Source organism: Chroicocephalus ridibundus, chromosome 2, assembly GCF_963924245.1.
Source record: "Chroicocephalus ridibundus chromosome 2, bChrRid1.1, whole genome shotgun sequence".
In the NCBI taxonomy this organism is placed as follows: Eukaryota; Metazoa; Chordata; class Aves; order Charadriiformes; family Laridae; genus Chroicocephalus; species Chroicocephalus ridibundus.
The window spans coordinates 123,545,027-123,569,175 of record NC_086285.1 but is presented as its reverse complement, the minus strand read 5'-3'; the positions used below and the strand labels follow the sequence as shown (position 1 = coordinate 123,569,175).

The 24,149-nt window shown below is 42.7% G+C and overlaps 2 protein-coding genes across 2 annotated transcripts in view; one reads left to right on the top strand and one right to left on the bottom strand.

The window, feature by feature from the left end:
* Positions 1-1,579: 1,579 nt before the first annotated feature.
* Positions 1,580-3,349, top strand: CEBPD (CCAAT enhancer binding protein delta). The gene has a single exon (XM_063326836.1). It carries the CDS (start codon positions 1,803-1,805, stop codon positions 2,850-2,852), a length of 1,050 nt encoding a protein of 349 aa, XP_063182906.1. The 5' UTR covers positions 1,580-1,802; the 3' UTR covers positions 2,853-3,349.
* Positions 3,350-4,744: 1,395 nt separating this feature from the next.
* Positions 4,745-24,149, bottom strand: part of SPIDR (scaffold protein involved in DNA repair) — a 205,297-nt gene continuing 185,892 nt past the window's right edge. The window contains exons 12-20 of the mRNA XM_063326835.1: positions 22,595-22,682; positions 20,117-20,260; positions 19,963-20,022; positions 16,131-16,329; positions 14,931-15,083; positions 10,111-10,204; positions 8,521-8,635; positions 7,998-8,051; positions 4,745-5,395 (exon numbers count right to left, since the gene is read on the bottom strand). Coding sequence (XP_063182905.1) covers positions 5,264-5,395; positions 7,998-8,051; positions 8,521-8,635; positions 10,111-10,204; positions 14,931-15,083; positions 16,131-16,329; positions 19,963-20,022; positions 20,117-20,260; positions 22,595-22,682 — 1,039 coding nt within the window. The 3' untranslated portion in view covers positions 4,745-5,263. The remainder of the gene's footprint in view (positions 5,396-7,997; positions 8,052-8,520; positions 8,636-10,110; positions 10,205-14,930; positions 15,084-16,130; positions 16,330-19,962; positions 20,023-20,116; positions 20,261-22,594; positions 22,683-24,149) is intronic.

Below are 24,149 nucleotides of genomic sequence, written 5' to 3'. Positions count from 1 at the left end.
AGCATCTCCCTGGGGTGAACTGCAGCGCCGGAGTTAAAAGCAAAGCAAACCCCCACCCCCCTCCATGCAAAACCTCAAACCTCACCTGCCAGATGCAAAACCTCCCCTGCCGGGCAGAGCACCCCAATCCCCATCCCACCAGCCTTCCCACGAGGAGTTCACGGCCAAAAGGCGAGCGGGTACCAGTCCTGGCCCCACTATTTATGTTAAAATACACACCCCTTTGGTAAGCAGCCGCGTTACTGCAACAGCTGCGGCAGCGGCAGATGGAGCCTGGCCCCGAGCCGGGCAGCGGGGCCTGGCACGAACCTGGCATGAGCCGCACGTCCCCACAGTCCCCAGAAAGCCACCACCTCCGGGCGGCACAGCGCTCCGCAGGGCACACAGCTTCACACCAGCGGTGTTAGATATCCGAGGGCTGGGCTGAAAAGTCAGCGGCTGGGTTAGTCTTACCGAAACGTCGTAAATTTAGCTGGATCTGCTGGAAAAAATATAAAAAATTAAAAAAAAAACCCCAAACTTAAAATAGATTTTTTTTTAAGGGTTATTTATTTATTTATGTAGTTAGTAATTCGGTCAATGGAGCACCTGAGGGTGAAGCCAGGGTTGTTTTTTTTTTTAAACAACCTGCTATATGTAACTGGAAAAGGTAGCATTTCACACCTTTGAAATGAAAATATTTTCATTTCTCTGGTACTTGCCAATTTGATAGTAGCAGTTTACTAGATGGGGGGGGACGACACACACACACACATAATCACTCACCATAAGTTTTTAAGGGAGGTTTAACTTCACGCAGTCAGCGTGAGGCAGCTCAAGATGCCTCAGCGACCCCTTTCCCACCCGAGCATCCTGCAAGGAGCCGACACCCTGTCACTGGGGGAGCCTCGGGGGGGGGGGGGTGGGGGGGGTGGGGGTGCGGAGTTACAGCCCTCTCGGGTGAGGCTGCGGAAGGGAGCGGAGCCTCGGGAGGGCGCTAGGGTGATGCGCTGGGAGACACGCGTGGGGCCGGCAGCATCTTTCCCGTATCGCTTCGTCCAAAGCGCCGCTGGGGAAAGTGGTGGTTGGGGGGGGGTGGGGGGGTGTAAAACGAGCCTTTTCCGCCAGCTTTTCCGCTGTCACGCGTGGAAATAAGCCAGGAAAAGGGAAAATTAAGGGTCAATCGGAGTGTGGCAGGGGGAAATGGGGGGCCGGTACCGGCGGCGGGGCGGACACCCCCCCGGGGGGACGGGACGGTGCGGGGAGGGGGCAGGCGCCCTTCTGGCGCCTGCCCCCTCCCCGCACCGTCCCGTCCCCCCGGGGGAGGGGGCCACCCCCGACCGCGGCCACCCTCCACCGGGAGGTGGCAGCTCTCCGCGGCGGGAGCCCAGCCTCCGCGGCCGCGCACCCCACCCGCTCCCGCCCCCGGGTCCCCGGGGGTGCCGGGAACAGTCGTTCCCCGTCATTGGGGCAGGAGGCGGGGCCGGCGCCGTATAAGAAGGGACCGAGCGGGCGTTTCGCTCCCAGGTCCAGAAGACGCCTTGTCCCATCCCCGCCTCCCATCGCGGCGTGACCCGAAGGCGGATCGACACCCCCCCCCCCCTCCACCCCCCTCCGGCAACCGCCGCACCCCCGCACACACACGCACGTCGGGGAGGCGAGGGGACGGCAGCGGCAGCACCAGCGCCACCAGTGCCCCCACCAGCAGCACCAGCACCGAGCCGTCCCGCTCCCCACCTGCCCGCCGGGGGAGGCTGGAGCTGCGATCGTCGCGGAGCGGCGGCTGGTACCCGCGGCCCGGAGCCCCCGCGTCCCGCTCCCCGATGAGCGCCGCCGCTCTCTACAGCCTGGACTCGCCGGCATGTTATAAGAGCTGGTGCCTGGAGCCCGCCAACTTCTACGACGCCAAGGTGGGCAGCGGCGGCGGCGGGCCGGGGGCCGCCTGCAAGCCGGGGGGCCGCGGCTGCGGGATGAGCGGCGAGGAGGCGGGGGGCGGCCCGGGGGGAAGCGGCACCAACCTGGCGGAGCTGAGCGCCGCCGCCCCGGCCATGTACGAGGACGAGAGCGCCATCGACTTCAGCTCCTACATTGACTCCATGTCGGCCGTGCCCAACCTGGAGCTGTGCAACGACGAGCTCTTCGCCGACCTCTTCAACAGCAACCACAAGCCCGAGCGGGGCGGGGATTACGGCGAGTACCTGCCGCCGGGCGGCGGCGCCGGCCGCGACCCCGCCAAGGACCTCGGCGCTGCCATGACCACCCTGCTGGGCGCCGAGCCCCGCACCGCCTCCTCCTCCTCCTCCTCCTCCTCTTCCTCCTCCTCCTCCTCCTCCTCCTGCCGCGGCGCCCTGAAGCAGGAGCCGGACTGGAGCGACAGCGACCTCTCCTCCTCCCTGCTGCCCTCCCAGATCGCCACCTGCGCCCAGACCATCATGAACCTGAGCGGGCAGCCCACGCCGCCCACCTCCCCCGAGCCGCCGGGCAGCAGCTCCCCCTCCAGCTGCAGCACCCGCTCCCCGGGACCCGCCGCCGCCGGGGCCGCCGGGACCGTGTCCGGGTCGGGGCAGGGCGTCCCGCCGCCGCCGGCCGCCGGGGGGAAGGAGCGGGGCGGCAAGAAGTGCGTGGACAGGTTTAGCCCCGAGTACCGGCAGCGGCGGGAGCGCAACAACATCGCCGTCCGCAAGAGCCGGGACAAGGCGAAGCGGCGCAACCAGGAGATGCAGCAGAAGCTGCTGGAGCTGTCGGCCGAGAACGAGAAGCTGCACAAGAAGATCGAGCAGCTCACCCGGGACTTGACCAGCCTCCGGCACTTCTTCAAGCAGCTGCCCAGCGCCTCCTTCCTGCAGCCCGGCTCGGGCACCGACTGCCGGTAACCGGGGGGGAACGGGACGGAGAGACGGACTCCGGGAGACCGTGGATAAATACCTCAGAGGGCCGGGCCGGGCCGGGCCGTGCCTGTGCCGCGCCGTTCGGTGCCGCGGCGCCCCGGGCCGGGCCGGGCGCGGGAGGAGGCGCGATGCCGCGGTGGGACCCGCCGGCCCCCGGCCGCTTTCTGAATGTTGTAGCGACGTGGGGCGATGCCTGAGGGGTCTTTCACCACGAAACCTGCAAAAAAAAAAAAAAGCTAAATATATTCTTTTTTTTTTTTTTTTCTCTCTCCCCTTAAATTATTTTTGTAATGGTAGTTTTCGTCTTTTCTACATTTTACGCATACCGATGCAGCTATGGTACATCTGTTAAAATGATTCAAAACCCCATGTATTTTAGACAGTAGTAGGATGAAAAAAAAAGACTTGAGCATGCTCAACCTTTTATATCAATTTTTACAGCATTTCTAAGAATAAAAAAAGAAATAAGCATTTTAAATCAACCCTGCTCTCGTTTGCTCCGTCTCTTGAAAGCAGAGGGGAAGTTGCGCTTCTGGGCGGGGGGACACGGGATGGGGGGTTCCAGCAGCTGAAAGGGGTGTGGGGGGATCGTGAGGAGAAGGGGGTGTGTGTGTGTGAGGTGCAGAGTGGTTGTTTTCTAAAGCAGCCGAAGGGCGATGCAGTGGTGGTGATCGCTGGGGCTCCCGCAAAGTCGACTTTTCCCCCCCGGAGTCGCACGGCGGTGGCAGAATGCTGGGTCCGGTGTTGGGCTGAGCTGGCTGCTGGGGCCGAGCAGCAGTTGCGCGGCAAGAGGGGCTGCTCCTTGGCCAGGAGTCTGCCAAAACCATACTATTTTAAAAGAAAAAAAAAAAAGTCTACATCAACACAACACCATCATTTAAAATTCCTGTTAAAACCCCTCGTTTTCCACTCCCGACAAGGCGAAGCTGCACCTACGCTAACGCGCTCCCAAGTTCCAGCCAGCCGCAGGCCCAGAGGAGATGCTGCTGCACACACGCGCTTCAGCCCGCTCTAGGCTACCATGGCAGTGCAGGGGCTGGCCACTTTCACTGACTGCTGCTAGTGAAAGTGAGAACAGGCAACCACACCAATCTCTTGAGTGAGTGAATAAATTACGAAAGGTTGGGCTACTTGTCTGAATTTTGATAGTGCGTGCACAAAGACGACAGCATCTGTCAGGCACTGGCAGAAAAATGGCCCGTCAGGACAAGCGTCTCCAACGGCCAGTGCTCCTCAAGAGAGAGAGGAATCTTGCTGGTTTCGAAGGCCCACTCTGGTCACGTACAGGGCAGCATCCCAGGCACAGGAATGGGCTGACGTCCCCTTCTTCCTTACGGGGAGGCAGGTAAGGAGACTGAAACACTTGGAGGAGGGGGGAGAAAGGGGATTCAAAAGCTGGGTCATTCCTGTAGTGCTTGTGACGTATATAATACTTTCCACTATCAGCCTCAGCCACAGGAATGATCAGTGTAGCAACAAGTTTGCTGTTCCTTTTCTGCTGGGACATGCACAAAACCATTCATTCCTCCTCCTCTGACCTGCACATTTTTTTTTAAATACCATGAAAGGGGAAGAAACAAAATACCTAATTTCTGACTGAACTCTTACGTTAATTGCGTCTCAAACAACACACACGTAGGAACATTTTGATATTATTTTAACTGATCTCTAATCCATGCCTCTGTAGTCAGGGTGAGGATAGTTTTGTGGCCTACAAAGCAGTTTACTCGTTACCCGTAACAGAAACTGTATAATGAGACACTCGCCTTGTGGGAAGCTACAGATAACATGGTACTTCTATGCTTAGAGACCAATTAGCTGTAAAACATTAACTTTATATATGCTTGACACTTCAAAATATAAGCTTTGTTCAAATCTCCGTCTTTATAACATTTATTGCAAGGTGATAACAAATGTTACAACTCAGAATTCGCGCACAACACAGTGTTTTGCAGCCGGTGGTACGTCTGGGATCCGCTGATAAAACTCAGCTTAGACCAATGTTTGCTGCCCATAGCAAAGTATTTATTTCAAAAATATCAGTAAAACATTTTCCATCGACACACAATAAATACAGTATTATAAAAAAAATATACAACCATTCAAAACTTCCAGAACAAGAGGTTTTACATACATGAATAGCAAACACGCTGAAGAACTGTATGACTGTATGCTTAAATTCTGAACTGATCGAAAAAAGAGGAGTTCAGAACGCTGAACACATTGTTTTAATATTTTGGCTTTTCCAGTGTTAGCACAATGTGCTTTTTAAATCACAGTTTTAATAAACTATCTCAATACTTATCACACTTGCATTATACATTATCTGTGTACTAGTTAACAGATAACCAGATTACAAAGTCCACAGATACTATAGTAGCTGACTAGAGTTCAGCTCAGTGTCTCGCTGCTGCTTCCAGAAGAACAATTTCCTCCAGTGCAACACAGTCGGGGTGGCTGGTTACGGAGTGGACGTAGCAGTTCAATAACCCCACCTCCTTTCCCAGCACGCTCTGCACCTCATAACTCTGCAGTGATAAAAGCATGTTGATTAAAACAAACAGTCCTGGACATTCTGTTCTAAGCAGCATTAGGCTCGGAAGATGCAGGGTGTAAGGTCCTCTTCCAACAGATAATTTTTTTAAGGACTCAAAAAGAAAGGTGCATTAGGACTGACGGAAAGAATGAATACATTACATTTTCAATAATTAGATCTCACTCCTGCTTAAAGTGCTGCTTCCTTAGCAGGCTTTTAAAATTAGTTGTTTAAAAAAAAACCCCAAAACGCTACTGTGTCGTTGAACTCAATTTTACTGCAGCGTAACCTGCATGTGCTGCCTTTATCTAGCTTTCTGATACTCGCAGGAATTCATATGCGCCAGCAACGTGTATATACATAACCTATATCAACTGCCTTAGCTAACAGATCCACTAAAAAATATTTTGTAACTCTCTTTAACACCCCCCCCCAACTTTGTGTTGTACCATTTACAACCACTGGCACTTACACAGTCCCTCCTGTTTAATGATCCGCCTGGCACTTTACCTACGTGAGCCGTGCCTGAGCAGATTTGTAGAGACTGTATTCTGCGTGAAGGAGAGGGATGCCAGGCTGGGATGGTTTCTCTAAGATGAGAGAGCACTTTAACAGAAGAAGTGGTTACAGTGACGGCTGACACCTCGCCCGAGAGGGTACCCATCTCAGATGGCAGGTTTACATCCATTTCTCTCCTCAATGGGACTTGTCGATGACCATGTCCCCGCTTTCATCCGGGCTGTGCATTTGTACAGGTATGCGACACCCACGTCTCTTGCCTGATTCAAGGTATAAACAACCCTTTTCTTTTTTTTTCTTCCTAGATTATTTTTACCCCAGACCGGTTCTGCAGTCCAATCCACCACGCAGCTGCACAAACAGCTACACTGGTGTAACAGAAGGGTTGTCACAAGGTAAGGAACAAGTGGCCAGGGGCAGTGACGGCCTAAACCAACCTCCCTGCCAAAAGAAGTGTTACAAAGCTACACCCTTAGAAACTTCAGCAGCACTGGCAAAAAAATGCCACATCAAGTGGTATTTCTTGTGATGAATCTTTGTTGAGATGTGCTGCTGTTTAAAATGCAGTGGTTCAGAGATATAAATGCTTATAAAAAAAAAAAAAAAGGAAAAAATTATCCCTGCATTTCAGCTAGGGAAAAAAAATATGTTTCTAAATTGCCAGACTTCTAAATACTAGCATTATAAATACTGAAACATGAAAAAGAGGTTGTTTGAATTCTTATAACTTGAAAAAGAACTATGTTTTGTCGGTCTGTAACCAAACCAGACACATCCTGTAAAACTTAGCAAGACTTAACGGCTATTAAAAGAGCAAACAAATTTTGGAAATTTCTTGTATCTCTTTGTTTAAATGAAATAAACACCCTCCAGTGCAAGGAAAATAATTTACAGTTTCAGAGAAGTGTCCCAATTTAAAAATGATCCACAAATTCCATTAAAACCATGGAGCACGTAATAGCAAAATGCTAGAAGACTGTATAAGCCTGGGAAAGCAAAATGACCCCAATACGTGTCACCTAACCAAAGATACTTAACTGGGATGATTAAGCGTGACAACGAGCTGACCTTTGCTCCCTTCCATGTGCATTGGAGAAGGGGGGGATCTCGGAATCCTAATTGGACTTAATCACCCTCTGAAGGTGCCGCTCCTTCGCTGCTGACCACCCGGCAGCCAATGCCAGCCAGGCACCTACTCGGGTGCCTCCCTCACCTGCGATAAATCTGGGTCACTGTGCCAAATGTCAGGGCTCTTCTGATATCTCAGATTAAAGGAATACCTACTTCACGATTACATAAACTGTACTTTAGCCCGTGGATCCCTGTGGCCTACACGTGTTTCATTCATACAACTATAAAGTATTATTTTGCACGTGTTTTGCAAATTTCTCTACTATTACCGCCTGCCAGTAATTTCATGGTTGTGCTATAAGAAAGTAGTTGTGGCTTACACGGTTTAGAAGACCAGCCCAAAAAGGTGGGATGCTTGGACCGTGTCTTTGCTGTCTTTGGATCTTCAGCCAGAAAATGAAGCAAAGCCCAGCACCTTTCATCGCAGCTCTGAATGTCTGGACATTCTGCCATTTGCAGATAGCTCTGCAGATCCACAGCTGAGCTAAAGCTGTCTACACATCCCACCTGCGGGATCCCTCTGCTAAAAAGGAGTGTGTCAGCCTGACGGCAGTCACGCAATAGCAGGGCATCAGCAGGTGGAAGGTGGGACTGACAAAGGGTCCAGCCAAATCCCAGGCTGGACACGAGAAAAAAAATCATTATTTCCAGTGAAATCTCCTACTGCTCCTAGTGCAGTTTTGAAATGAGCTGCCTGGAAAGGTGGTGGAACCTCCACCCTCGGAGCTTTCCAAGACCCTGCCAGCCAAAGTCACATCTGACTGGCCCACGAGTTGGCAATAGCCCAGTGTGAGGTGTGAGCGGTGGGTCGGATGACGACCTCCAGGAGTCCCTTTGATTTCTATAATTCGAGTATCTTCCCACCTGATCCATGTCTCCTGTACTCTGCTTCTACAGTAAGTTATGTAGTTTAACTTTCTTTAGTCAACATTCATTTCACCTACCCCATCCTCACTGGCTGCGGATGTCAGGAGAGAAGAGATTGTCCTTTGTAACAGCTGGAATGAGAAAACGAACAAGTTTTGTTTATGGCAAACATCTTGCAGGTTAAAACACTCATGTTAAACAAAGATTAATAATTTTAATATAGAATGGTTTTATGTCTCTGGCCAAGAGAGGCGAGGAGAGGTGGCACAGAAGATGTTCAGAATGGGAGTCTAAAAATACACGTTCCTTTTAGGCTGTGGAGATTGAGGTTTCTCGAGGGCCCAACCCATCAAGGCCTTCAGCTGGAGCACAAAACAGTTTGGAAACCTCAGGGTGAACTCAATGACTGTATTATTTGTGTAAGGTCTGGGAACTGTATTCTTAGTCCAATGAAAAACAAGTCTAGTATCAGATTAAGTTATGGGATACTCTTACATCTGCTAATTTTTCTTCCCAGCTGTTTATAAAAAGTGTGGCTGTATCTGTGTACATATCTAGTCTCTCTATAGTCAATACACCAAAGCTTATTTTATGCCATACCTTTACTTTTACTATACTTTGAGATCGGGATGGACAACTCAAGAAGACTTCCAGCTGCATTTTCAAAACTGGTGAAATGACAACTTCGGAGCACTGGTTGCAGTATACTAATCCTCTGAAACGTGCAAATAATGATGGAAAAACACAGAGAAATGTAAAAGTTATCAGTCGTAAAAACAAAATACACAAAAAACCAGTTACTTTGCTGGTAGACTTTTAGTAGGAAAACCCTGGTAGACATTCAGTTGATAACAGCAAATAGAGCTCTTCTGTTGGTAGAGGTGAGTAGTTCTTGGAAGACCTAAACTCTTCTAGCAAAAGGATCTTCCTTTTATACATTTTGGCAACATGGGGGCAGGTCGATATTTTTAGTCACCTCACTTAGGCAAATATTGATCTCATAACCTTCTAGAAGCTATAGCAAAAGAAAATTTGCAGTATAGATTTGGCCCAAGTGACTTATTGATTTAGGCCCTCGTTCAGCCAACATTCAACATTTTCAGCACACACTTAAGTCATGTGCATAAAATTAAGCTAAGCCATAAGTGCTTCTTGGAATAAAGTCTTAAACAAATATTGATGCTCCATTGTTCTCCAAATGAAGCAAAAGCGTCCTTCACAGTAAAGAGAATTTTTTTTATTGAACTACACTACTATGTGAACATACACACATCCTTCTTTTTTGCATGATAGTATAACATAGGACAACCTTTTTCTATTTTCATCCTTTTTCTCCCGGATGCTATACCCAACAAAGCCTAAGCGGTAAAGCTTCTCATATTTAGGAAAATGTTACCTATTTCAATGGGATCAAGCCCATCCAGCTTCTCCTTATGCTTTTTTTAAGCTTTTCCAGTAGAAAGAACCCCCCTTTCCTTCTTTTTTAGACTCTGACTACTCTCTTATCCTCTCGTGATTTTATCCCATCAGGTATCTCTGACTCCGCAAGAGCAAGCTGGCTAAGCAGCTGAAGGGGAGGCTTTCCAAGAGCACGCCAGTGTCGACACGGGTTTAGCAGTTCAGGCAGTAACAGATCCTGTGGGATCAAGTCTTCACATCTGGGACAGTCGTACTCCCAGAATTATTCAACGTCCTTTTTAGAAAGGTTACAAATTTAATAGGTCTGAAGTGATTCTCTTTCACACCTACATAAATTACAGTGAAGATCACAGTTCAATATAAAAATGAGGTGAATTGGTGGTACACAGGGTAACAAGGTAGGGCAGAGAAAAACAAGAAACTACTTTTCAAAGAGTTTAAAACCAGATCTGTGATTTATGTGGATGTTTATTAAAACTAATATTATAATGCAGTGGGTTATAAAATGTTCATAAGCAATACTTTAAGATTAGTTTGAAAAAAAATGTGATAACTGCAAATTAAAACCACTTCATATCTACTTGTATCTTTCTTAATAAATTAATCTAACCTTGCAGGTTTTATCAGTTCATCAGCAATAAAAATACTACGTCTTAGCTCTAGGAAGGAACAAAGTGCAGCCTGTGCCTGCAGGAATCATTGCATCACCTACTGCTGTTATGGCTACATCTGCAGAACACCTGGAGTGCTCTGGAGCATGCTGACTCTCACCTGTCCTGAGGACACAGTTCCAACTTTCCATTGCCACATCTGTCACACGCAGGCCAGGAGAAAGCAGTGCTCTCATTAACTCCAACAACAGTACCTGCAGAAGACGAAACTCTTACAAACTGCTAATGGTAAGGTAGCAAACGCAGTTACTCCTGGCTTCATAGCAGGTTTGACCCTTTCTGATACTCATTCTAAGAGTAAGACTTGTCGGAGCAAGCATCAGCTCTTCCAACAATCCCACTCCCTTTCTCCTTCGTCCCTCCAACAAGAGATGACAATAGGGCGAAGTGTGTTACATTATAAAAATATCACAAAGTAGATAATTGATAATTAACTTTCCAAACAGGTTCAGTTCTTTTGGTTTGCGTTTTATTGTTTTTCTGATTTGTTTTCGTTTGTTTGCTTTCTTTCTGGTCCTCTGATGTTTTCTTGGCAATAAATAGCTATAAAAATCATACGGTCAAATAGCTTGATATCGATATTTAGGAAACACAAACTAATGAGAAGACCCAATCCCTTCTGAAAACAACGATGCAGATTAAATTCCATTAACAATGGAGTTATTCTTCATTTATACTGATTTAACAGAGATTAGATCTGGCCCACAGATTTAAGTGTGTGCCTAAGAAGGGAATGCCAAAGATACTTTGGACTAATATAAAGGGCCTTGCTAGTCTTGGCAAGAAAAAATATATTCAGAGCTTTATGAGAAGCCAATAAAGAGTTTATTATGTTTTATGGTAACGATATGCTGAAATTATGAGCATTATTTATGGAGAAAATACTTCCAAGTATTTTGAACCGTACAAAGTGGATCACCTGTAAGAATGAAACTACACTAAAATAAACCCTCACTGGTACAACAGAAGTATAGACAAAAAATTCCAGCTCCCATTGAGCAAGAATCTCACAGTTTTATAGCACGTTCAATAAAAGAAACCCTTGGAGACTAGGGAGCATTTACACTGCCTGTAAGACAGGGGATGAATCCCTTGCTTTCCTGGTTCTCCTGGGACAAGGACTGACAGGAAGGAGGGAGCTCCGCATAAACAACAAAACTGTAATTTTCTTCGGGAATTCAAAGGACAGCAAGTCTGAAGATCAGGAAAGGTACTTCTCAAATACAACATCATAATGAAACAATACGGATTTCACTGACAGAATAAACAATTCTGTGTATTTTACCCTTTGGACTGTTACAGGAATAATTTTGATTCTTCAGTTTTTGTGATAAACTGGGAGTTTCCATCAGTGTTTGCTGTTACAAGGTAGGATGGTTTCTGCCACAGCATGGGCATGTTTCTCTTGTTCATAGAAAAGAAAAGCTACCAATTAGTTTGCTGAAGATGTTTCCTTCTTCATTAAAAAATCATTTTAAAAACAAAACAAAATCCCCCTTTTCTGACAGATCTGTTTCTCTAAGCCGTTTAACTTTCCCCCAGTTGTGTGCCCTATTGCAACTGCAGGATCACAGCGCACAAGTAACACAAGTACACTTGAAGAAAATGAATCAGGATCACAGTGACGAGATTATGCCTAGCGGAGAGGTTTATTCTGATCACAATGTAGAGTTCCCTTGAGAAAACCATCAGAGATCACTGAAGTCAGAACAACTAAAAGCAGCAACAGGTCTAATAATCTAGTGACAGTCTCGTGCGTCCTGCATGTAAAGTGATTTCTCAAGTTTAAGCTGCTGAACTGCTGCACATCTTTGTCAAGACTCAAGATTTTGCTTGACACTCACAAACCTTTTGGATATTCCTCCAAGATCCTTCTTTTAAATGGAAAGGCACATAGCCAAAATTCAATTTTTGCCACTTGTCTATTTTTCTAGGTTGTGGCTCACATCATTAAGAAGAGACTGATAACAGGACAACACCAGGAGAAACAGGTCTCTAGTGAGGAATACAAAGAAGGGCTGAGGATTAAAAGTAACATTCTGGTTGAAACGTTCAAAAACTGAATGTGTTTGTTAGTTGTTTGCTGTTTGTTTTTTTTTTCCAATCAGTTATCCTGATTAATGGACAGGAAGGGGAAAAGTTCAATCAAAAAGAGAAATCTAGGTAAGCTGATTGACCCCATTTTGTTCACAGTTAAGAGGGAAACTGAAAAAACCCCACTCCTGAGTAAGGGCTTAAATATGAAAATATCCAATGTCAAAATGCAATCACTGGTGGTGAGTCATATAGGCAAATATCATTAATCAAGTAATATTCCCACATAACGTATGTGGTATGGACTAACCAGAATTTGCTCATAAGCATGGTTAAGAGGAAAAACAGTTCTGTGCAGTATGACCTGCCAACATTTAAGTCATCCTGACTGCTACTACACAGCAAAAAAAAAAAAAAGGTTACAAATTACTTTGCAATGCATAGTGATAAGAAAATAAATCTATTAACCCTGAGCTCACAGGTGAGAACCACAAACTCATCTTTAAAAGAAGAATAAACTTTCCAGTAGAAAGCAACAACAGGGTTTCATTCCTCTGTTGAAGAGCAACACAATCCATTCCAGAGTTGATATGGCTGGAACTCTCTGTAACCAGGATTTCTTTGCTGGAATTGCAACATTGTCCTTTCAAAGCTGGGCCAGCTATAGAGTTGCACCAGGTTGCTCAGTTGCTTTGAGCAGGAGTGAGGAGTGGAAGAACTCCAGAGGCTCCTTCCAAATTAACTGACCCTATTTATACACCTTCCAAAAAATGATCAATCTACCTAAACCCCATCAGGCAGCATGGCCTGCCCCCTGCCCAGTCCCGGCACTCCTGGAAGCTCTGGCACTGTCACCAATTGCTCTATCTGGGGATGAGGACTTGAATGACCACCTGTATTTTTCACTGGTTAAAAAGAAGTTTTTACAGGGAAGTGTGAGCCTGCTGAACCCCTGAGAGCCAGGGGGAGAGCAAAGGAGCGGGAAGCAGCACTACTTCAAGAAGGGCTAGAGTAAAGCCTTTGCAGCTTTTCTGAGCGTTAGGTGAGAAGAGGCCCACGTACAGCAGACGTAGGTGACCAAAAGTACAGGAAGTGAAAGGAGGGCATGAAGAAAAAGAATGAACGAGGTAACACTGCTTCTCATTGAAAAGCCAGACTAACAACTGAGACAGGGACAGTGAGTGAATGTTAGAGATAATAAATTTTCCTTCATGTGTTACTCCATCAAATACATATTCTCCCACCAACAAAGTAGGGTCAATGCTATTAGTTTCACTTCTTCAGTAGGCAGATGGAGGCAATAACTAACTGAATTCCCAAACACTGGATATGTATCTTAAACACTATTAAATAATTTTAGTTACACATGAAAGTGAGAGCTATCATCTATATATGGCATTAGCATAGGTATAAAGAAGACACTTTATATTGGTACAAATGTGTGGGAACATTCTGATAACAGTTACCCTGGACAAATTTCAGATAAAGCAAGACAAAGTTGAAGGATTAATTTCGCCTTTTGTCATTCTTCCATCTGTAACACAGAACAGGGAAAGCATGATATGTCCCATGTGTGTAAAGTAAGTACTTGTTTACACAATAGATCATAAAGGTGTATTTTCTTTGCTCTACTGGAAAAAGAAAGGACAGAGAAATGTTTGCTTTATCCTACTATGTACACTGTCAATGGGACAAAAGCAGACAGGCACTTCTCATACTTAGTTATAAAACTAAGAGTGCAGAAACGATAACTCTTAGCGTAAATATTGGAGAGGTTAAAACAAAAAGCCAAAAAGTATTTCACACCCAGTGACAGAAACGCCTTTCAAGTAACTCACAATATCAATGTGAGATGTACATAGCAACCAAGGCTTTGAGGGAAGTGCTTGTTTTTCATTATGCATTGTTAGAGTTCAAGACTTGTCATTGGAAGGTGCTCATTTATTAATCACAGAGGCGTTGCTAACTTGCGGCTCTACCAGAAGAGAAGGTATGTTTAGTAACAGCTTTGCATAGTTCAAACTGTCTTTTCAGTGCATCACGTTATAGCTGGAAGGACTCACTTGTAACCATTATCTGCTATTACTTTAAAGCTCATTTCAAATGCTCCAGCGAATACTCGAAGGTGCAAAACAGTATCAAGAATTTTCTACAAGGGCTACTGGAATCATATGAGTTAAATCAAGAAAGGAAATTGTCTTTTAAAGCCAAAAGTTATTGGGCTTTTAAGGACTTTTCCCTATAGGCACTCTACAACTGGGAGGTTTAGAAGCTGACTGGACAAAGCATTAGAAAATACACAGTAGGAAATGTTTCTGCATGATTAGGAAATGTTAGAAAATACATTGTAAGAAACCTTTCTGCATGGTTAGTGGTAGGACTGAAATATTAGACAAAGCAATGATCCAAAGTGGATGGTGAGCAAATATTGGCCAAGTTATGCTAGATGACTATGGTGAAATATTAAATTGCCCCACTGCAGCAAAGCTCCAGGGAAATCAGACACTAACCCCTACCATTCGGGATCTGGCCAACATATCCATCTGCCTAAAAAATATTGGTATACCTTACTGCTGCCAACATCAACAAGACTGGTGTGAACAGAAGGCTCCTGAAAGAAGTCGGTGAAGGAAGGAATATAATAAAACAGATTGTGCATTAAACATTTATTCTGGGGTATGAATGAGTGGGAGCAGATCTTGGCCAGCAAAAGGCAAACAGAGCCCACAAAGAAGTATAAAAACTTAAATATCCTAATGACCCACAGCAATGCTGTGCTTTTTTACCCCTCCACGCTGTTCGTGCAAGAAATCAATACGAAGACACACAAGATTAAAGTGAGCACAAATAATTAACCACATTCATTTCAGGAAAGGCCATACAAACCTCTTACAGCACAAACGGAGTTGGCCTGTGTTGTAGAATCCAGCTCATCGAGTCTGACAGGGCCAGTCAGCTCACTGAGGTCAGCACCGGCAGCCGAGTACAAAAGAGGCTTTTGTAATAAGAGAACAGTACGTTCAACACAAATAATCCTACCTGCCAACAAAGACATTTCAACTCAGTACAGTAACAAGGAAAAAGGTGACCATGTTAATTGTCACCGCCAATAAAGACAACGATCTCTGCCAGCTACTAAACAGATGGATAGACTCCATCAAGTTTTCTCAATGACAAAATATTTTGCTTTCAGCGATACATGCATCATGCTCTCGTTACGCTTTGCAACTCCCAGGTAAAAAAGTTGTTTTAGAAATTCAAACATGGCAGGAGAGAGTCCAGTTCCACCTGGACTGCACTGCACCACACAGCTTCACTGTGCCTTCCCCGGTAATAAGCTGGGGCACCTTCAGGTGGTCTTACTTTGTTTTGAAGATTACAAAGTGTAGGTGCAGGCAATGCTTTATTCTCCGGAACAGAGATTTCTGCTTCAGGACACACAGCCATTTACACAGGTTGGTGCTTCCAGTCCACTTACATTTTGGAAGTGACTGAAGGTTTGAGATGTGAACTACCCACACAGGCACCATACAGAACCCGACCCGAACCTCAAAAAAGAGTGACTAAAAATGAATGTAAATTGAACTACCATCATTACATGATCTGTATGGTGGCAAAGGCCCATAGCTATGATAGTATAGGAGAGTTTGTAAAATTTCTGTATCTATTGACACACAAGTCTCTTTTGGTCCTTTCAGAGATCAATAAAACAAGTTTCTGCAAGAATATAAAAACAAATAAAACCTAGTTCCTTAATATTTGTGAGTCTTCTGTCAGACAGCAAATTTGATTGACACTGGTCATTAGATTTGACAGTCATCAGGGAAGACTGAGAGTAATATTGGTGGACATACAGCAAGATCACTGAATTTCTCATTTACTTTGGAGATCAAGCGAAAAAAGTATAAAAGAAACCTTACAGGAAAGCTCTGATTACAACCCCTTTCAAATTTCTCATCCCAAACTTGCAATGCCTCATCTTCATCCGAGAATGAAAGTCTCTGTAGGTCGCACATTGCAGTGTCAGAGGGTAGGATGCTACTGCAGTTTGATTCCAAGTGCTTCAGAACCTTGTGTAAAGCTTACCATTTCCCCACAGCGCATCCTTGAAGAAGACGAGTTGCGAGGCTACGCTGAGGGCTTCTGTGATTTCTGTACCGAGAACACACGGTGCAGCAACTGACACAGCAACAACTTTTGGAGTCATATGAACCACATTTTGCAATGTGGAGTCAGTCACAAACAACCAAATCTCTCTTTGATTTATAGGAACATTGTGTTTTGTCTGTGATTTAAAAAAAAAAAAAAGATACAAAATCAGAATGCAGTTGTTAATTTTTAATAGAAGGAAAGACTAAAACATCCTCATATTTAACTACCTAATAAAACTTAGAGAAATTATTATGTTTAGGACTCATACAGGATAATGAATCAAAGCTTTATTGGAATTTTTCATTATTCCTTATTGCAGATACAAACACTGCTACCTTAAATTAACTTTCTGGGGTTGACCCACTGGAATCTTGGCTTTACCTCTACAAACTATCATGCTTCATCATACATAACTCACTTGGACTGTCCTACCGATTTGAAAATATAATTTATTTTTTAAAATATTACATGTTATATATATTATATATTGTATATTTATATCATATATTCTGATATATATATATAAAAGTTAATTGGCTGTTTTTATGAACAAAGACTTATATAATTTTTGTCTTAAAAAAAAAAAGGCTAATGCTACTACTAATATTATTCCTGAGTGAGCAAACTTTCCAAGTACTGTTATCTGATTCCCAAGTGCACCAGTTCTTGTCTAATAGCTACTGTCCAGTCCTTGGCTAATAGCTACTGCAAGTCACAAAGCTGCAGTTTTTTCTTTCTGATGAACAAACATCTCTAAATATTTGAATGACGCACAGAAATAGGAAAGTAGAGAACTCATAAGTAAGAGACACAGGAGTCTGCAATGACAATGTAAGTTTTCTGCCTAAGACAGGTATAAAAATACTACGGTGTGACTAAATTAAGGTATATCACAACTACTGATGTCACAACCAAAATACCTACACTTCACCTCAGCCTTCATATCTGAAAATAAGTATCACAAACTCACTAGTATTTTTAAAATTTTTCACATTGTGATGATGAACAAGACAGACTAGGCAGACATTGCGTACACATCAGTGCTTATTCCACAGTCTCTAACAAAATCAGACAGGTTACAATTTGACAATCCATGCTTTTCTTCTCTGTTTTTTAACACAGCTTTTATAATATCTGTGTGCGTATGTGAATTTTCCCATGCTTTAGAAAAAATAGGTTTAAATAGAAAGGATATTTCACATTTAGTAGTCCAAGCAACTTGTAAAATTTTAAGATTCTAATATTTGAAAATATTTAACAAAGATTAAATTACTTTCTTAATTTAAAAAGTTTTTGCTACTATTTTTAATTAGTCTGCCAATTAAAAATTTATACTTAAAACATTTAAATAAGAATTAAATACTACAATGATTGGAGAGACACAGATCACATAACTACTTTATTCTTGAAGTTGCATGTCTCTAGTATAAGGTAATGCAACGAGAACCCCAACTTTCTTTAGTTGAATTCAAACCTTGAAACTGTTAACCGCACTAAAATTAACTTTTTGTTCACGCTAGCAGCTCTTAGAGCAAATACAGTAATTGTGGCAAAATTCGTAACTCAGGTATTAAGGGTATGCTTTCATACAATATATGCTGCCTATTGCATTGACGTCGTTTCTTTGCCTAGTAACTACATACATTTGAGTGCCTCCTCCGTGTAGATAGCACTAGGACAGCTTCAAAGAAAGAATTTTTACAGCTGTCCCAGGAGAATTACTAACACATTAAAAGCTGGCTTTCAGAAGAATCATCCAAAAAGTAAATAATAATAACAGCAGAAATCACAAGTTAGTATAAAATCATCATCTTGCTATGTGTGACAATTTGTTCTGAACAGAGAGGACACAACAGACAAATAGCAGCAGGATTGAGTTACAAGGAAGGACAGCTCCTTAACCACAGATGGAATATATTTCCTCATATTCCTTCTGTACCACAGTACAGATTCTGAGCAATAATAAAAGCATATTTCCATTTGTCCTTCACACAAATGAAGTATCTCAGAATACTGCAGCTACATAGAATAAATACTATTTTTTAAAGTGCATTTGAATTAGCTCACATAACAGACTATCTAATAATAATAAATCTGCAAAATAAACCAAATCATAGTCCCTTCCTCACTTATTACGACTTGATGGTTTTGCATGTGAAAGGATACGTCCTCTTGGCAAAGGCAACTGCAGTAAACAAGCTGCTGTTCGCGACCTTCTCCTGGGAGGATTAGGCAAGCAATACACTAACAGCAGGTTACAAGGATTGGGCGAGCAACGCACTAACACCTTTACATTCCTAGAGCAGTTATCCAGAAGCATTATCTATCAGTTATCCAGAAGTTATGCAGAAGAATATCTTCTATTGCTTTTCCAACATTACTTTCAAAAAATTTATGAGCGCTCATGTCGTTAACTTACGAAAACTTAGTGCTTACAGTTCAGTAAGCAAAGGGCCATTAAAAAAACAGCTAACAAACCTCCTAGTAGCAAGAAGAAATCATAGACCTTTTTTCTGCTAGACAAGCTTCCATTCTTCAAAATCACATCTGTTCCTGCATGCTTCATCTTTTCTCTAATTTAGTGATGAAGTGCTTCTACACAAGAATACTGATGACCCACAGCAGGTCAGATGTAGACATTCCTGAATATAAAAATGTTTTGCCTAGGATACCACTAGTCTGTAATTTCATTTTATTTTTTAATAGAATGGGTTTCTTGAAATAGGAGTTTGCACGTGTACGTGTCCATCTTTCTGTTAGCACCCTAAAGAGCCCATCAAGCTAGCCCTATCTTCACGTTTGCAAATGCTCTGTTAAATTCTCACTTAGCGTGGAGAAAACACAAGCCATACTCCTCATCTCAGGAGTTAAAAGTACTTCCTGACTAAAAATCAAATCATAACTCATTGGCTTTTTAAGCAAAAGGGCAAGACCTAAATTAAATTTATGTCTCACACTGGTGGGAAGCATGTCCAGCTCTTTCGCTGGCCGTTCTGGAATTTCTTTGTCTTTGGTTCATATGCTTTGATTCACACTTTGTTTCTTGTGGAGCTGGTGGACAATTGCAAATTATTCTCCACCAGAATTCAGTGCTGGCTGTACTGAGAATCCAGTCGCCAGGAAAAAATAAATAAATCAGCAACAAAAAATTCCTTTAACTACTGAGGGAGTTAGCAACATTTTGAAAGAAAATTGTAGCGCCATTCAGAAACAAATAAATAAAACATAATTATAAGCTTTCCAACACAGTATGGATGGCAGATGTATTTACCTAAGAGTTCCTCCTTTCTACTAACTGGGCCATAAAAGCCAAATTTGCCCCAGGGGCTTCTATTGAAGTCAACAAAAATAGTCCACACGCTTGCATGCAAAGAGCAAAACTGTATTTTTATATAACCTTCGTCTGTTCTGTTCTATCCCCAGACACTCAACTGCCTGGGAACTTTTCACTACGTATCTAAGGATAGCACTTAGCTATAAACCAAGTCTCAACGAACTTCCTGCAAGCTCCCTTACCAGGGTGAAATATTACCTCTGGTTAGATAGCTGTTTATTCAGAAACAATTTGCTTTCTAGACTGGATGGTATTGAAACTGTAGACGCAGTTCATTTGACCCATTCACAAGCATTTTAGACCTGGTGATAGTTCTGCTCATACAACTCTTGAAGATAATGCTAGGAAGGTTTTGGTTTTTAACCCTAAACAAGATAAACGCTGGCTTCTTCACATAAATATACAGAAATCATTGCTAAGAGGAAAGATTACCTGCAGCCTTAGATATAGCACTCGTGCCCAAAAGCTACAACGTTCATTACAGCCATCGATCTGAAAATAGTACAGAAACAGGGAATGAGACAAACATGACACCAGAAATCCAGTGGTACAAAGTATTTGTTATCCGAGTTGTAAAGCATATTACCTGAAGAATTTCCTTTAGAGCATGAACAGCTGGTGGCTGGTACAAATTAGAAATCTGTTCTTCCTCATCCACTTCCACACGTATTTCACCAGACTGAGCAGTAAGAATATAACAGAAGCTTGGAGGAGAAAGATGAGTTGTCATCTATTGAAAAGTAAGGAAAAGAAATGTGAACTTAAAAAATGCACTTTAATATGGCCAGTTGGGTTTTATAATAATAGCCAAAACAAACCACACAATTTACATTTTAAGAGACATGGGAAAACAGGATTATATGGTTAATAACAACAACTCTCTGAAGTAGAGGTTGAGTTAATAAACTGGCATTCACAAGTTACGAGTGAAATCAGCTTGTGCTTCTCATTCTTTCCATAATCTGACATCGATCCTCATCACAAAAACATCGCATGATTTGGCACACTTGGCAAACACTGCGACTAGTTCAAGGTGCTTGTTGTTATTTTTGCATTTTTTTGTTGTGTGGTAGGAGTACCCTGATTATTTATTTATTTTTTTAGCATCCATAACTTTTCTGAGATTTGAGGACTTTTGCATGTGGGTGGGTTTTTGTGATAGTAAACAGCTGACGAACTTTGAAAGATGCCAAATTAAATCCAGGACAGCACAAGGAGATAATGAAGAACAGGAATGCAACAGCTACAAGAACTGCTCTCTTTGTGCTATGCCAGATTTTTCTTTCCCCTTTAAAAAGTACCGTGACGTAACAACTTTATCAATCCCCACTTGAAGAAGTCCCAAACTAGAAAGGCTTCTCAGGAAAAAAAAGACAATGCTAGAAAATAATTTTTATTGCGGATATGGTAAAATATTCTTCTAGCGATGTTTGTTGTTAATAAAACATTTCATTTAATAAAAGAAATATGAATCTATTAAAGACAGCTGCCCACCCATTAAAAAAAAATCTGCATAAGGAGAAAAAAAGCGCAAAAGACATCGACTCAAATTCTGTTTGCTTCTGACAGCGCTACAGAAGGTATCCGACCGTACATATGTCTCAAAAGAAATGAGTTCCACAGATCTCTTCCCAACAATGTATTATCAGTGTGCTGGCAATATTATTTATGTACCTATGTATAAAACTGCTTCCATAAAACTGTTCATAAAACTCTACTGTTTGTATCAAGAAAAATGCATATCTCAACTGAAAAAACTCTACTCAGCCAAAAACCTGCAGCAGTAGAATGGAAGTCTTGATCCTCTGTGGAATGAATTAGTATTTCAAACCCAGGACAGAAGTGTAAATTGCATAATTATGGAAAGTTTCCTCCATTTTTAGATTGCTAATAAAATAGAGAAAATGAAGAGCAAATGAGAGTCATAACAATGCTAAACTACATTTAAGAGCTTTGGTCCATCTGTGGATATTCCCATTTTGCTGTCCACAGTATTTCAATGCACAAAACAATCCATTCCTCTGAGACTTCCAAAATGTTTAGATGAAAGGGAGAATCAAGGAGAGAACAGCCATTTCACTCAGTTTCTGTCTTGGTTTTATATATAGCCAACCTCTGAACTTTTTAGTCTTCAACACAAACCCCTACACAACGCAAAGAACACTCTACATTGCAGAGAAAAGATTCTCGGACTTTAGAAATAACTAGTAATATCTACTTTAATGTCCCCTACTTTTGAAACTTGTTTATTTTCTTCTTTTCTAGAATTTGCATCCTGATTGACTCCCCTAGGCTCTAACATAAATTTTTAATACCACAAACTTCTTCCCCAAAGAACAGCTATACAAGAACAGCAGGACAGCACAACCACTTGGTTACCCAAAAGCTTCTCAAATGACCTTGTATTACTAAATGACACGTGATATGACAGAACTCTTTTTCAATTACAAAAGCTAATTAAAGGAAAATTAAAGATGCAATTTTCGATTTGCAAATGTATAGTAACACACTTTAAATCCACTTTAATAACTCCCCACCCCTTAAAATCACAGAAACATTCATTACTTTTCAGGACATTATTTTTGTGTTCATCCTTTGCCTATCTTCATGAGAGACAAATATCAGTCAAAATCACCCTAACTAGTAAGAGCCCCAATTCCAGCAGTCAGTCTGTCCTCACAAAAATTAATGTTCAGAAAAGTGCTTTTGAATCTAAGGCTGAAAAGTGCTTCAAAGAATGAGTTAATGTCCTTGTATATAGGTTTCTAAGCTGGCTTATGCTATCTAATATCTCTTTCCACATGCAAGGAGACAAATAATCTGTCTGGACATCCTACCATTCTAGCTCTAGAGGATTAAAAAGGGGCTAATTGCATCATTTTGGAAAGATGCTGCTGATCCAGAGGGTTTCAGGTTAGCCTAGGAGGTTGCCAGAACTAGTAAGACAAAACTCAGTAGCTAAAGAGAGGGAGAGAATCTGATTCTTAAAGTAAATATGATTACACTACCAACAAAAATAGTAGTTGTGAGTGAAAAAATACATTTCCGTAATCACAAGACTTACCATTTCAGAGTCTTGGCTTTGTCCAGGAACTTTTACAGGCACTACTGGAGGCCACAGGCTGTCTATCAGACTAAAAAGTCCTAATGCCCTTCAAAAAGACCAATAAAATCAGGTTTAAAATGTTCCCCAGTGTTACACGTTATATTTAAAAGATTCATTGAGAAATATAATTTAAACCATTGCATGATTATGAAAACAATTTCAAATCATATTTGTTTTCTGGAAGCTGGTTGTGATTTTGTCTAATTAAACCTCCATCATTTCTGCTGCAGGGTGGAGAGGGAGGGAAGGGATGCATCACATTCAGTGACAAGCAAGTCATATTTAATCCTTTTCCACGAACAGCTTGCTACATGATAAAATTCAGGGGAAGTCGGGTAAATGCTAGCTTGGGAAGGACACAGATACCAGTACTTTTTTTTTTTTACATAAATGCTTTCAACTGTTTCAACTGATAGATTTAAAAAAAAAAGAAAAAGTTTTGCTTCTAACATTTTCATTTCTTGCTTTTCTCTAACAGCTGATTGTAACTGTTTTCAGGAAAGTCAGCAATTATCAGATATGGAGAAACAGGCAAGATTTTGTTATCTTAAGTACATGTGCAGAGGACCGTCTCCTTCCGACACAGTGTCTCATTTAGTTACCGGTTTTATTTATTTATTTTGCAGGTTTCCCACTTCTAATTTAGAAACAAACATAAAATCAACAGCCCATCATATTAAGGTAAAATGCTGCCAACTCTTTAGCTTTAGCATGCAAAGCTGTACAGGGGCTGCTTTGTGGGTTGACAGGGCACCCTGGCAGGACAGGCAGGAACACCTGAGGGAGAGGCCGAGAAAACAGCTGAGGCAGGGGAAAGAGCTACAGATAACCAACTTGAAGCAGCATGCATTTTTGAGTTACAGCTCTCAGTTATCTTGTCCTAGTACTCTGCTCTGTGTAGTGGAAGCGCAGAGATCTGGATTTTAACCCTGCACTGCCTCCAAGAATGGGCTGTTTGTTCCTCCAATTAAGAAAGCCACTATTTCTGAAACAGCTCTAAAAAATGAAGTCCAAAAGTTGCTAAAAGTAATACTAGCTTCTCAACTCAACTGTTTAGAAGAAGGAAAAGGCACAGAGGACTGAAGCATGCTGCAATATGCTGCTTCTCTTCAAGGGGTCACGGAAACTCTCCTTTAAAGTTCTGCTTTAAGCTCACTTCTGCTAAAGCTTATTTATTTCTGTATTTCCCTAGTCCTTCTCCGGATCCCTAAGCGGTGTCTACAGGCGGCGAATTTCTTCCCATGTTTTTTCATAAAGCGCCAGGTATCACCTATGATTCAGTGTTAATAGTGATGTCTTTGGACCGGCGTTGTAAGAAGTTTTATGGATGTAAATCTCAGTGTGGATCTTGTGGAATAAAGCTTGTGGTTCACAATTCACGTAACAAGCTGGTAGATTAAAAAGATGATGTTGCTATCTGTAGTCATGTTCTCCACAGTAATGAACAGACCAGAAACACAGATGTGCTGCTCTTTGACAAAAACGAACTTCCTGACTTACAAGGCATCATCAT

Excerpts from the sequence above, each read along its gene's own strand:
- CEBPD (XM_063326836.1), top strand. The coding sequence starts at position 1,803 with ATGAGCGCCGCCGCTCTCTACAGCCTGGACTCGCCGGCATGTTATAAG.